The sequence below is a fragment of the Notolepis coatsorum genome (assembly GCF_963971535.1).
Source record: "Notolepis coatsorum genome assembly, chromosome: 11".
NCBI classification, from domain to species: domain Eukaryota; kingdom Metazoa; phylum Chordata; class Actinopteri; order Aulopiformes; family Paralepididae; genus Notolepis; species Notolepis coatsorum.
Window position 1 is genome coordinate 31703021 of NC_140175.1, and position 15623 is coordinate 31718643.

Genomic DNA, 15623 nt, shown 5'->3' on the forward strand with positions numbered 1-15623 from the left:
ACATTCAACACTCCGGTCGTTGCTCAGGCTATTCAGGCTATATTAGAGCAACTTTGAAAGACATTGCATTATAATAACCTTACCACCAGCTAAAATGTATCAATATTGTATGGAATCTATTTTAATATTACCACATCCCATTTAATAATGATGTCGAGATATCTTACCTTTACTTTAAATTTACAATAAAACAGTGAACCATAAATGATACTGTCGACCAGAACTGGGCCAGCAACCAGACACCTTTACTAGGAAACAGTTATGTTTTAGATCAGGGGTGTCATTTTCACAGAGGGCCACATCAGCATTATGGTTGCCCTCAAAGGGCAATTTTTTTTATTTAATTTTTTCCCCTCCTTTTTCCTCAGATTTTTCTCCCATCCCAATGTTAGTCGTTATGCCAATTCCCAATCCCCTTCCTGGTCGCTGCGCACTTACCCCCCACAGTCGGTCTGAGAGAGTGGAGGCTATCACGTGCTTCCTCCGACACACGTCTAGCCAATCAACCGCTTCTTTTCACCTGGCAGCATGGACTCTCACTGAGAGGGTGTAACGTGTGGAAGGATCACACTACCCCCCTTAGATCCTATCCGCGCTGAGCAGGCGCCCCGACCGAACTGTAGGAGACGCTGTTTACAACGACCCGGACCCACCCTGCCAGCTTTCCCACCCTCCAATACTGCCAATTGTATTAGTGTGAACGGCCAGCCAAGCTGGTGACACGCCGGGAGCTGGATTCGAACAGGCGAATCCAGCGTCTCCGGCGTTGGTGACGAACGCAATCTCCGCTACGCCACCTGACCGCCCTCAAAGGGCCAGTTGTAACTGTAAGACGGTATAAATGTAAATGTAATGTAATGTAAAATAAATGTAACTACTCCTTTACATATTGTTAAATAACAATGGTCCCCATTCTCGAACTGACATACGTCAAATGTACCAAGATATTACCAAGGCACTTACGAACATGTTCGAGAATGAGGACCAATGTTTCTGTATTTATTCAAGTTACAAATATTATATATGCATTTGCAGATATAAAAATATGTTATCCTATTGCTCTGTTATTTTTACATAAATACCCCATATTACTCCATTAATCAATGGTCAACCTATTCAAGTAAATAACAAATATAATCAAATACAAGCTATGACATTCACCTTTTTTGTCACAGTCAAGAGGGGCAGAACTATAGTGCAATGAACAATTGTGAGCTGCTAAGAACATGTGTGACAGATTTGAGCATTTTACAAAAACAAATGGCTGCACACAATGCATCAACTTTTCTCTTCCTGGACATTTTGGCATCATATTTCTCAATTCGACTAGTTGGAATCGCTGTAATAAACACTGATGATGTACACTGCGATCTAGTGGCGGGATGCCGTCACTTGGCGGGTCACATAATCGACATGCATTGCGGGCTGCATTTTTCGCCGATCAACCAATACATTGTTGGAAAGTTGCCTTTCGATCGCCACCTCACTCAACCTATTGCTTGCTTCGGGTCTCGAGTTACAAGACGAAATATCCGCTGACCGTCATTTGACAAGCCGTTCGGACGAGTGACCACTTCCGGTCGTGAACTAACCAGTCACCGCTGATTGATGCCAAAAAGGATTGACCACCGTTGAGCGTCTTCTCCGAAAGCGATCATTCCAGACGAGCGCTGATTGCAACGAGAAAGGGACAGAAGAAGACCAACAAGTTCTTTGTTTTGACTCGCGCGTCTGAATGAATGGCAGCGGACGGCCAAACCAGGAAGCTCTCGCGGGCCTTGAGTTTGACACCTATGTTTTAGATTCTTATCAGAAGCTTAATAATAGATCAAGTGTCACTTTTCATGTAGAGTATGATGTGTTGAGTATGAGTATCTTTTGCTGGAGGGTTTGGCATTAAATCTACTTAGGCTCAACTACATTCCTTCTCCCCATCACATTCTCTCTCTCTCTCTCTGTCTGCCTCTCTCTTTCTCTTGCTCGGTCGGTCTCTCTGTCTGCCTCTCTCTAACTCTCTCTCTCTCTCTCTCCGTCTGCCCCTCTCTCTCTCTCTTTCTCTGTCTGCCTCTCTCTTTCTCTCTCTCTCGTCTGTCTCTCTGTCTGTCTGTCTCTTTCTCCCTCCCTTCCTCATTTCCTCTCCGGTTAAATCCACCTGTCAACACCGTCAATCAAGTAAATTAACCCTGATAATAATTTAGTGTAAGGAGGATGTATCTCCCCACTCCTGTCAGATTCAGAGAGATCCCACCTCTGCTTCAAATCAGACTGACCAGAGGCAGTCCTGCTGGTCCCTGAAGACCTGAAGACCAGAGCCAGTCCTGCTGGTCCCTGAAGACCTGAAGACCAGAGCCAGTCCTGCTGGTCCCTGAAGACCTGAAGACCAGAGGCTGTCCTGCTGGTCCCTGAAGACCTGAAGACCAGAGCCAGTCCTGCTGGTCCCTGAAGACCTGAAGACCAGAGCCAGTCCTGCTGGTCCCTGAAGACCTGAAGACCAGAGGCAGCCCTGCTGGTCCCTGAAGACCTGAAGACCAGAGCCAGTCCTGCTGGTCCCTGAAGACCTGAAGACCAGAGCCAGTCCTGCTGGTCCCTGAAGACCTGAAGACCAGAGGCAGCCCTGCTGGTCCCTGAAGACCTGAAGACCAGAGCCAGTCCTGCTGGTCCCTGAAGACCTGAAGACCAGAGGCTGTCCTGCTGGTCCCTGAAGACCTGAAGACCAGAGCCAGTCCTGCTGGTCCCTGAAGACCTGAAGACCAGAGCCAGTCCTGCTGGTCCCTGAAGACCTGAAGACCAGAGCCAGTCCTGCTGGTCCCTGAAGACCTGAAGACCAGAGCCAGTCCTGCTGGTCCCTGAAGACCTGAAGACCAGAGCCAGTCCTGCTGGTCCCTGAAGACCTGAAGACCAGAGCCAGTCCTGCTGGTCCCTGAAGACCTGAAGACCAGAGGCTGTCCTGCTGGTCCCTGAAGACCTGAAGACCAGAGCCAGTCCTGCTGGTCCCTGAAGACCTGAAGACCAGAGCCAGTCCTGCTGGTCCCTGAAGACCTGAAGACCAGAGCCAGTCCTGCTGGTCCCTGAAGACCTGAAGACCAGAGCCAGTCCTGCTGGTCCCTGAAGATCTCGGGGAGCGACAAAGCCAACTGGAGTCAAAGAAATCATGTTTAACACAGCCTGTGCCAAAAACGTAAAAAGTCGCTTCTGGAGCGTTTGATCTTTTTACTTTGATCCCCGCTCTACAGACTTGCCCAGAGCGATCTGCATCATTTTCGACCATCCCCACACATTAGAACTGCAATGCCGATCGACTATCACCAGGTGGCGGTATCATCCGTGTCTGAACTGCGATGGCTAACGTTCATTTCTGCTTGGCCAGTGGCCACTCCTCCTGCAGGGACATAGATTCACATTGATCGCCTAGAGATTCCGTCGCCTAAGCGTATTTGACCATCGAAACGTGTATAGACATATACACTGGTAATTGCAACGGCGATGCGATCACTTGGAATTATTCTTCTTGGAATACTTTCTGGCTAAGGTAAGGTACATTCTATGTCTATTCTACTGAATCTGAAACGTTTTTCTAATGATCACAGTTCTGTGTTTCACCGGACGAAAAACATGCTCGGCAAATGCGATCATAGTTTTGAGTTACACGCTAAAAACGTTTAGCGTGTAATAAACTACAAACTACAGCATGTGGAAACAGACTATTATTCCCATGCTGGACTACAACAAGTAATGTTTGTCAAAATGAGCCACACCGTGTCTCTACAGCTATAATACAGAACACAAACACAGCTTCGCAAACATGGAAACAACTAGAAGGCTGGCATTCTAAGGGTAATGATAACCGAATAGCGTGGCAGCCAAAGTGTTAACAGGATTAAACATGAGAACATGTGACAAATTACATTTTTAACTATTATTAAATAATTCCCGATTGATGAACACTGTGTCTGAAATTGTACACATTCTGTGGGAACACACCTGGATGAGGCAGAGCACCAATTCTCTCAGGTGAGAGTTACGGTACAGTGACCCTGAGGATGTAACAATGCACAAAAACAATGGCGATATAATCCATCTGTTTTGATTGCGTCGTGCCAAAAGTGCTGAAAATCAAGTGGCTTTGTTCTAGTGCATCTGGTCAATCTGTCTCACTAATGCCGGTCTCTCTCTGTCTGCCTGTGTCTAGTCAATCTGTCTTGCTAATGTCTGTCTCTGTCGAGCCTGCTTCTGAAACACAACTGGTCTGATGAGAAGTCTTGAGTACTTCACTAAGCCCCCGTAGGCCCAAAGACGGCAGACTGATTGAGTCATTTTGGTTTTGGCAGAACATAGCATTCGTCATCCCCACCACACATGTCCATCTGTCTGCCTCTCTGTATGTCAGTCTGTATCTATTTACCCTCCACTGTCTGTCTGTCTGTCTGTCTGTCTGTCTGTCTGTCTGTCTGTCTGTCTGTCTGTCTGTCTGTCTGTCTGTCTGTCTGTCTGTCTGTCTGTCTGAGAGAGAGAGTCCCTCTCCCTCGTCTCCCTCTCCCTCTCCCTCTCCCTCGTCTCTCCCTCTCCCTCTCCCTCGTCTCTCCCTCTCCCTCGTCTCTCCCTCTCCCTCTCCCTCGTCTCTCCCTCTCCCTCGTCTCTCTCTCTCCCCCTCTCTCTCCCCCTCTCTCTCCCCCTCCCTCTCCTTCTCCCTCTCCCCCTCTCTCTCCCTCTCCCTCTCTCTGCCCCTTCTCTCCCTTTCTGATGAGTCATCGTTCTGTCCTCTCTTACCCAACATGGAAATTACTTATTATTACTACTGTTACGAGGAAACGTCATTAATCTGTGCGCTGGGTTGCTGCTATGACACCTGAATCTCCCCCAAGGGGCATTGAGAAAGGTACACTTGACTTGACTTGACTTGATACTAGAGCGTGTGAAACCAGTTTCACATTGAATTGTGTTTTTTCATTCATTGTATTTGATTTTAGAAATACATTGTCATTATTTTCTCAACTCATAAACGGTTAACTCCTTAGCCCAGTTGGTTACGACAGAAGGAAAGAATGATGAAACAATCCCAAACTCAAACAATACCCACTGAATTCCAATGCACACATCAGACCGAAACAAAAACTGTAAAGAAAGTGCAGCCATGGGGCGCCCGAGTGGCGCACCGCATACAGCACCGCGGTGCAACATGGCCGACCCGGGTTCGGCTCCCGGACCCGGTGATCTTTGCCGAATGTCTTTCCCCCGATCTATCTCCCATTCCTCCTCTTTCTCTCTCTATAATTGCAAGCACACGAATAGAGGACACAACAGGTGAAGGCTCCGTGAAACGTTTTATGTAAAAACAAGAAGTTATCATAACGTGAAATGTTTTATGTTAAAAGAAGTAGTTATCACGTTATAATGTGAAACGTTTTATGTTAAAACGAGAAGTTATCACGTTATAACGTGATACTGATCTTTTTTTTCTGTTTCTGGTGTGGCAGCAATACGCTTCCGTAATCCACACCTGTCTGTACTTACACCACACATAATCTTTTGACATATCTGTAGATCAGTATGACTACTACCATACTTATCTTAATCACCTGTACATTGTATATTGCTGTTGCACTTTACTGCTACATTTGCACTCTGGTGCCAAACTTCTTTTCGTTGTACTGTACTGTGTTGTATAATAAAATCTAAACTAAGACCTGCTTGGGGGACCTTAAGCAGAAGCAAATCAAATGATGTTATGAGTGAAACCCGAAGCTGCTTTGTTTTTAGGAATACAAATATTTGATGAAACCATTATTGACTTTTATTTCCTCCGCATATGAAATAGACTATAATATGAATAATTTAAATGATAAAAAAAAAACGCATCTCCTCCTCTCACCAGAGTTCAGACCTTGAGGGGCACGACCCAGGAGGAGGTGTATGTCCTTACGCTGTCCATAGCCAGGAGCTGACCTCTCACCTCTCGCAACTACAGAGACAGACGGAGCAAGAACTCACCACCATACACATACAGTAAGTTTAATATACGCTCACGTTCAAATTCAAGTTTCATTCGCTTCAATATACGCTCACTTTTTATATACTTACATTTATATTTGTAATATATAAAATTACAATTATTATCTTTTTAGGAAGAATTTAAATATGTGCCCTTTTATCCCTTTGAGAGGGTGGGTCCCTCGTCTGCCAGCGTTATGAACCTGACTTCGACCATTATACTGGTTTGTGGTTTGGTCACAGTCCTCTAAGCCTGAGTTTCTCATAACACCACTATGTTCCGCTCTACTAACATAGACAGCAGGATCGCGTGAGGGTACAGTACGTGTGTGTGTGTGTGTGTGCGTGCGTGCGTGCGTGCGTGCGTGCGTGCGTGTGTGTGTGTGTGCGTGCGTGCATGGTGCGTGCGTGCGTGCGTGTGTGTGTGTGTGTGTGTGTGCGCGCGCAATCGTGCATGTGTGAGGCAGGTGATGTAATATGTGGGTGGGATAGGTTACTATGCGTGTGGACGCTGCTTGTGCACAGTAAAAACAATTTGTTAATGTTAATTTAATATCACGAACAATGAACGCTACACAACAACCATCAAACGCACTTAGCACACACAACCACACGCACACACTCACTTAGTCACTTTAAACAAACACACTGTAGCACCCACTCCCCACACTTTATATTTATTGATAAAGGATTTGCACTACAACTCGTACACCTTACTGTAAATTGTACCTAAATTGTACCTCATCCCATTTCTGCTTTGCACTATATAGTATTGTATATTAGTACACTGCATAGTATTGTATATTATGGTAACTCAGTTACGTCTATTCTGCATCGAACATTGTACATATGTCTATACTGAACACTGTGACCTCATTTTCTACTTGTAATTTACATGCTATACTATGTTATTTGATACTTATCTTGTCTAGCACAGTCTCTGGAGCGTAACAGTAAGAAGCATTTTGTATAAAAGTATTCTGTACTTCTGTATGACAACTATTAAAGAAACTTGAAACTTGAGGTGATGCGTCTTGAAGTTGAAGATATAGACGTCTCACAGGTGACGTATTTTCCGGCTGCCCCTCGAGTCTTCAGTCTTTGCTGCGGCAATAGGAAAATTAACAGACTATTAATAGATCGCTCATATAGCTTCAACTGTGGTCCATGCAGCTGTGGTCCCGTGAACAAAGCCTTCTGATATACATTTCTCTCTCTGTTAAGGCAGGGGATTTCAAATTTTAAGAGGCAGTTTAAAGAAAGGAAATATCGCTAGCCAAAAACTAGCTTAGCATTGCAGATTAGCATGTTGGCTTTTAAAGATTGGTACATTAACAAAACATAAAATCCTTTGGTCAAACACAATTTTCCCATTAACCCCACATACAGTATCAGGGACAAAATTACTGGTAAATTGGAAAGGGAAAAACTGTACATTTCTGCCATAGGCGAAGAAATGCATTGGGGCTTGTCATAATGATGCTATTATATGTCAACTAATTAAAGGCCCAATGTGGAATCTTTTAAACATATAGATTAACGTAGGCTCATATTTACATACATTCTAAAATTATTTTATATGTCAATGGAATCATAAATCAAAATATAGATGTTTTACTTAAATGTTTACATTTTAGCATTACCAATATAGCCAAACATATTACAGCCACAGTACAATTTAAAAAGATTTAAACATTTTAAAATGTACTATTTTTAAATATGTACTCCTTGTATTAAGAGCTCAGTCAATCAACTAGAAAATGGCAAGATGTCTCCATTGCTGTTTTATTTTTACCCATTTGTTTACATTTTTGGACTTTGAACTTGAATTCAACTGCAGTGTTTTAACCTGTGGCTTCACAGTGAGTACTACAAGTGAGTACTACAAGGCCCGGGACCGCCAGAGTGACTGACAGAAACCCGACCGTCTGCTTTCAGACCTGTTGGTATGAAGGGTTACTTATGAACAAACATGATTGGGGAGAGATGGATTATTACATGTAACATGATTACAGTCATTTGATTAACATAAAAACTGACAAGTGTAATCCTGTTGGTCAATGTTGAGATTACATTTGTAAGCAGGGTAATTGGCATTCTGTAATAAGGTGTAGGGTGAACTAAGCTCACGCTACAAGTGACTGTAACTTTGTGCTCACACATTTGCTTCATGATGTTGCTGGCTCAATTGAGACAAGCACTCTCCGTTGACTTGAAAATTATAATAATAATAATTTATTCACAGCTAATAGCTGTGGTTGTATTAGATGGTTCTTGACAATAATGTGTCTTTTATGCAGTCAAGTGGCAGTCAGATGACTAACCAGATGGCTGGTCAGGAGCAGGGTTTGGCTCAATTCACTTTAATTTGAATTTAGGACGTATGTTTTCTTAAAATGTTAAATATTGCAAAACCGGGGAGGGCGGCTGGGTATAGCGCAGTGAACTAAGCACTCGCCTACCTGCCTACCTACCTACCAACACAAAGACTCTGAGGATCGAATCCAGCTGTCAGTGGTACCTCCGGCTTGGTCAGTCGTCCATACTAACACAATTGGCAGTGTTAGCGGGTGGGAAGCCGGTGGGGTATGGTTCCTGGTCGTTCTAAATAGCACGAACCTCCGCACACGTTATGTTCCCCCAGTGAAATTCCTCGCTGTCAGGTGAAAAGAAGCGGCTGGCGACTCCACATGTATCGGAGGAGGCATGTGGTAGTTCTACTACACCCTCCTCAGGCCGACAGTGGGGCAATGCGTGCAACGACCAGGAAGGGAATTGGCATAACGACTAAATTGGGATGGCTAAAAAAAAAATTATGTATATATTGCAAAACCTTTATGGGAACATTGTCAGATTTGTCACATCTGTTAACACTTTGAATCGGGTACAGCCCTCATGGTTCCTCCAGCTATGAAGTTGTGAATTGCGCAAGCAGCAGAATCTTTGAAGAAATGTGTCCTAAGGACGGCCTAAGCACCCAGGTGGACTACCGGTCTCAGATCGGTTAGCTCCCGCATGCACCCCCATGGCAAGTAGGCCTACACGTAGCTGGCATCAACACGCACACAATCCCTCGCTACTCTCAGACAAGACGAAACACATCAGCTGTCTCTGAAGGTGTGTCGGGACTGGAGGCCCAAACGCCGTCCTATCCACGGAAATCTCACCGTTTCTCCCGGGCATTTGCACAAACAACATATCTTGAGTTGAACCTTGTCTGGCACAGCATTGATCAAAGGCTTACTGAGACAGGATTAGTGGTAATCATGTAAAAAAAAAATAAACATTAAATGGCATAATGGCTTTCAGTCAGGTTGCCCTGCCCTAGTACCCATCTCATATTAATTCCTTTACAGGAATAAAGAAGGAGATCTGAGTTTATTCACCTGGGGTCTTAGGTGGGCTACTAGTTTTGTTGCCAGTTCAGTGGGTTCTCACAGAGATTGGACTTTGTAAAGGAGATGAGGTAGTCCACTCCCTTTTGTGTTGAGACAGCAGGAAGTCTAGTAGGGCAGAGACAGGAGAGAAGGTTCTGGGTTTTTTTTTCCAGGCCAGCAGGGACACAGTTCCAGAGACTGGGGGTTGGGTAAGTACTCATTTATCTGGGTATTTCTACTTTTACTTAAGTAAAAGGAACTGTGCACTTCTTCCACCACTGGCTTTATTGGAATCTTTTCTCAGTATTCAATCTTGGAATTCTAGAGGTTGCAGTGACCGGCGGCCATCGTGACATCATCATTATTAGGAAAGTTTGGTTCTCAAAGTTCTATCTCACATGTCAGACTGCACACCTGAAACGGTTAAAAAGGAAGAACCAACCTTTGTGTCTACTTGGGGACGACACTTCTTGCACCTTCCAACGTGTCTTGCAGATACATCAATAGCAACACATTTGCCTACGTGAAAACTATTTGACCGTTACGAGGGCCGGGGTGATTGATGATTAGAGTGCATTAGATTAGAGAACATAAAAACATAAGGACGGGCGGCTAGGTGGTGCAGTGGGCAAGGCGCTCACCACCAATGCAGGAGACGCTGGGTTCGAGCCCAGCTCTCCGCATTGCTATCAGCTTGGCTGGTCGTTCATACTAATACAATTGGCAGTATTAGGGGGTGGGAAGCTGATGGGTGGGGATCGGACGTTGTGGACAGCGACTCCTACAGGTCGGTTGGTGCGCCTGCGCAGCAGAATCAGGAAGCGACGGGGGCGGCGTGCCCTCCAAACGCAGACCCCGACGCTGAGAGATCACGCTGTGCAGGTGAAAAGATGCGACGGCTGCTTCCTCGAGTACCGGAGGGGAGACGTGATGTAAGGCTTCGTCCACATTGCAGCCGGCTTGTGGGAGGCATGGCCTAACAATGTTCGAGACACGGGAGGGTAGAATTGGACGATACGAAATTGGGATGGGAGGAAAATAGAAAATGGGAGAAAAAAAGGACATAATAACTATAATTTTTGAGTGCAGGCATCAGTTATTGCTATCAAGTGTACAACAGTATATAGGAACCAACACAAGGTTACTGGAACTCACTCGGAAGCCCTAGCAAGAAATGGCCCTTAGAACTAATTCACATGCCTTATACAAGTGAAATACAAAAAGTATAAAGTAGTACATGTCACTTTTCAGGCAACTCTCCCAGAATGCAACAGTGTTCCAGGGAACTAGTTTTCCTCAGAGGACAGGTGTTTATTCAGTTATGAAATAACACCTTTGAATTTGTTCATTTATCACGACTGTACATAGTGCAGAAGTGCACCCTAGGGCTGTCCTGACTCCTGATTACCAATTCGTGAGCTTTGAAGCTTCAGTATTAATTAACAGAAATGATCAGTAGTAATTATAATCAAAGCTTTGTTCTTGTAACAATTTCACTAAGCCAGAACAGGTGCAGACACAAACGAGCGGAGACGATGTGGAATCAGAGTATAACCTAAATGTCGGGTGCATTTAATGAGAAAAGAGTAACCGAATCCAGTCGCTAGACAGTCCAGGGAGTGAGCGGGTACAGGGTAGTCAGACGAGCGGGCGGGTCGTAGCCTGGAGCGGGTATGCAGACGGTGCAGGGAGTGAGCCGGTACGGGGTAGTCAGACGGGCGTAGGGGTCATAGCCAGGAGCGGATACTCATACAGGGATATTCACAGAGAGAATGGTCAGGCAGGCAGAGGTCATTCACAGGAATCCAAGATGAGGGAACAGGGAGTGGAGCTAGGCAGGAACTGTGAGCAAAAGGAGGACAAGAACGTTAGAAGCACAAAAGAACACGGACTGATAAATAGAACAAGACGCGAGAATACGGACTGACTGGAAATAAGGAACTACGATCTGGCAGCCTCATGACATCTGGGCCAGGTCTAAATATGGTTGGTAATCAGCTGGTAGATGTCACTCAACTGCTCCTCCGGATGACACACACCTGCACCCCATCCTGTAATCAGAGAGAGAGAGGAAGAGAGGGAGAGTAGCTAGGTCGGGAGGCGTGATTTGTTTCCGTAGCCGCAGTTTGCGAAGACGCTCTCTGATTGGCTAGCCCGCGTACAGCGAAGACCCTCTCTGATTGGTTTAGCTCTGAAGGGCTCTTCCGCCTTGTACATATATATTCTCTGCTTCGAAGTGGTTATGCTTAGAGTTTGGAATCAGGGCTGGTGGTCCATCGCCCTGCTCTAAAGATAAACTCTAAGCATAACCCACTTCGAAAGAGGGCCAAAGCATAACCACTTCGAAGCAGAGAATATATATGTACAAGGCGGAAGAGCCCTTCGGAGCTAAACCAATCAGAGAGGGTCTTCGCTGTACGCGGGCTAGCCAATCAGAGAGCGTCTTCGCAAACTGCGGCTACGGAAACAAATGCGTTATTTTATTTTAATTTTTTTTATCCTCTTTTTCTCCGCCTGATTTTCTATTTTTCTCCCCATCCCAATTTAGTCGTTATGCCAATTCCCCCCCTCCCCTACCTGGTTGTTGTGCGCATGTTCCTGCTACTGGTCGGTACAAGGGAACCCTGAAGTCCACCACATGCTTCCTCCGACACATGCGGAGACAGCCAGTGGCTCTTTTTTCACCTGGCAGCGAGGACTCTCATTGGTGAAGCGTAACGCGTGGGAGGTCACGCTGTCTTCACCATTTCCTGCCTTTCGCTGAGCAGGCGCCCAGACCTGACCTGTAGGCGTCGCTGTCCACGCCAGATTACCACCCTCGACTTCCCTCCCGCTAACTCAGCCAAATGAGTTAGTATGACGATCGGCCCAAGCCGCAGGCAATGCTGACTCCGGGAGTCGAGACCGCAGCCTCTTGCATTGGTGACGAGCGCAATCTCCGTTACACCATCCGACCGCCCTTCATATGGTTATTTCTAAAGTGATTCACTACAGAATCTCTACTACATTTGTGTGTACAACTACAAAAAAAAACACAGGAATGCTATAATTTAGTTCATTCTCATATGGGAACGGAAGTGGTAAAGTGTTTACGTTGTTGGATATGTACTGTGTTTCTTTGGTATTTTCCCATTGCCTGATACACAGCGCCTTGTTACACAACCAGCATGGTGCTTTGCATGCCAAGACCAACAGACCAACTGGCAGTTGGGAAGAGAGATATATGACTCCTCTCTCTCTCTCTCTCTCTCTCTCTCTCTCTCTCTCTCTCTCTCTTTTGTTTGTACATATCTGCTTTTGGCCCCAGCTACTCCCTCCCCCGCTCTTGTTTGTCTAATGGTATATCTCTTATTCTCAACTTCCTCTCATCCACTCCTCCTGTTTTTACAGTCTTCATCTGCCTCTTCCTCCTCTTCCTCCCGCCTGTGATCTTCATTATTTATCACAGTCCTGAGTCCTCATATGACTTTAGTTTCTCATGACACCTGGAACACAGGGCAGGTTTATTATTTTGTATTTATTTTATTTACTTATCACCTGGTATGTGATGTGCTGAAATCCTTTTCTGCCACACTTTGTCGTACGCTTTTGGCAGTGGTGGAAAGTATTTTTACTTAAGTACTGTACTCTCGATTTACTTACAATTTCGAGCTACTTGTACTTTACGTGAGTTTTTTTTTACTCCACTACAGTTCAAAGGAAATATTGTACTTTTTACTCCACTAGAGTACATTTATCTGAACCCATCAGTTACAAGTTACTTTGAAGAAAAAGATTTTGCATAGAAAACATGGCAAAGATTTTATGAAGATTATATACTTTCACATGAAGCCTGCCAACTCCAAGAGGACATAATCAGAGCAACATAAGTGGAACACATACCACTTTAACATACACTTTTAACATACTCAGACCAGCATAGCTGCGTAGCTGGACCACATTCCACTTTAACATAACCTTTAATTGGAGCAGCATATCTGGACCACATACCTGAAAGGGTTAAAAAGGAAGAACCAACCTTTGTGTCTACTTGCGGACAACACTTCTTACACTTTCCAATGTGTTTTGCAGATATGTCAATAGCAACACATTTGCCTTCAGTGTTTGGTCAGTATGGGTCTCTCAGTCCCTCCGCTCTGCAGTAAACAGAAAAAACATTTCCTGGTATCCCGTTCCCACTTTATCCAATCAGGAGAGAGAACTCTGGAATGGTCTGACAAAAATAAGAAATACAAACTAGTTTTAAGCAAATGTGTAAAAAAAAATTACATAATCTACCAGTGCAGTAAGAAAATTTGGCTTGGCAAGATTTCTTGAAATAACTATAAAATATCTAGGGTTCTCTCTCCTGAGTGGGAAGGGATACCAGGAAATGTATTTTGTGTTTACTGCAGAGCGGAGGGACTAGGAGACACATGCTACTGACCAAACACTCTATATGGCTGTTGGAATGTAGAGCTATTTAACACCTATTTAAAATAAATACCACTTACAGCACCTTTAAAGCTGGAATTAATTTAAAACAACTTACAGTTTATAATAATAAGAAAGCATGTTGTAAAATTGTTGATATTCCATGCAAACAAACTATTTCACCTCATTGACACACGTTTCATTTACATTGTTATTGTCCTCTAGTCTAGAACCCCAGAAGACGTGAGCTGTCAGTTACAGTGAGAAATACAATAAGAAAAAGGTTTCCGCAAGTACAGCATATCGTAGTTTGTTTGCACACTGAATAATTATTCTTCATTCACATACAATTTTATTTATACATGCAAATATACATGTACATACTGTAAACAAGACACAGTAGATATACAGTAGAAGCCCGGTGTGTCACAAGCCATGCAGCACATCAGTGTGTAAAAACAAACGCCCACATGTTTTTTTTACCTCCAATTATGAAGTGAAATGTGTTTGTCATATACATACCCATAATTATGGACTCCTATTTACGCTTGTCTTTAAGCACCTAATCAGAATAGTTTGACAGCTGGCTCTGTGTGTGTGTGTGCGTGCGTGTGTGTGTGTGTGTGTGTGTGTGTGTGTGTGTGTGTGTGTGTGTGTGTGTGTGTGTGTACGTGCATGTGTGTGTGTGTGTGTGCGTGCGAGTGTGTGCGTGCGTGTGTGCGTGCGTGCGTGTATGTGTCTCACACACACTCACTCATTCACTCACTCACTCACTCACTCACTCACTCACTCACTCACTCACTCACTCACTCACTCACTCACTCACTCACTCACTCACACCTACTGCATGCAGAGTTAGACCTCATTTTCAGAGTCACATAAACAAAAGGTTAATGACAGTTCAGGCACAGGGCCGCTTGCTGCTTATCGTCTTGCTGTGTGTGTGTGTGTGTGTGCGTGCGTGCGTGTGCGTTTATCCCCCCAGTGGGTGCCTACAAATTCTCATTGATGCTGTCGTCAAACCCAAGCCTTGCTAATCACTGGAGGACGTTCTCCCTCCCCCACTCCCTCTCTTTCTCTCTATTGCTCTCTCTCTCATTATTTACACACACACACACACACACACACACACACACACACACATACACACACACACACACACACACACATACAGTGATATTCATTTGTAATTACCGTCTTTTCTTTTGGATGATATCTTCATTTCACACACTCACAGAACTCATCAAACTATATCATCTGTCATATGCACGCATGCACGCACACACGAATGTCTCAGGGATGTCATTTGATAGGTAAAGGGCATTTGGGACACTTAGTGAATGATAAGCAAACATAAATGACATGAGAAACAATGAAGTAATGAGTAATTATTGTATTTTATTTCACTTTTCATACGTCCCTGTTTTGGACCCAGTTTTGGGTGTAATGCTACCATCACATCCCACAATAAACTATAACTATAAGAGATACATGGCTTCCAAAGGAAAGCATGATCGTTGTGTTGCTCTCCAAAGATCACATTTGACTCTAAAACGTTGGACCCAGAGCTGGTAGGCTATTAACTCTAGGCTACGCATTTACATTCACATTTACATTTAGTCATTTAGCTGACACTTTCATCCAAAGCAACTTCCAAATTATGTACAACGAGTCAGCACTTGTTTATAGTACATAATAGTAAAACATCTGATATTACAAGATACAAGATACTGTAATGCCACACAACTATGGTTGGTGGTAATTGGGCAGCGACTGCTGCCAGACATCCAACTAGGAACCTAGTAGCTGACCCCCAATATACTTCCCTTATGTATATTAAATTAG

General features: G+C 44.4%; 1 protein-coding gene across 1 annotated transcript in view; it reads left to right on the top strand.

The window, feature by feature from the left end:
- Positions 1 to 15623, top strand: part of LOC311237089 (uncharacterized protein) — a gene marked incomplete at its 5' end in the record, with an annotated part of 75992 nt that overhangs the window by 24943 nt on the left and 35426 nt on the right. The window contains one exon of the mRNA XM_084324895.1: positions 5873 to 6003. Coding sequence (XP_084181021.1) covers positions 5873 to 6003 — 131 coding nt within the window. The remainder of the gene's footprint in view (positions 1 to 5872; positions 6004 to 15623) is intronic.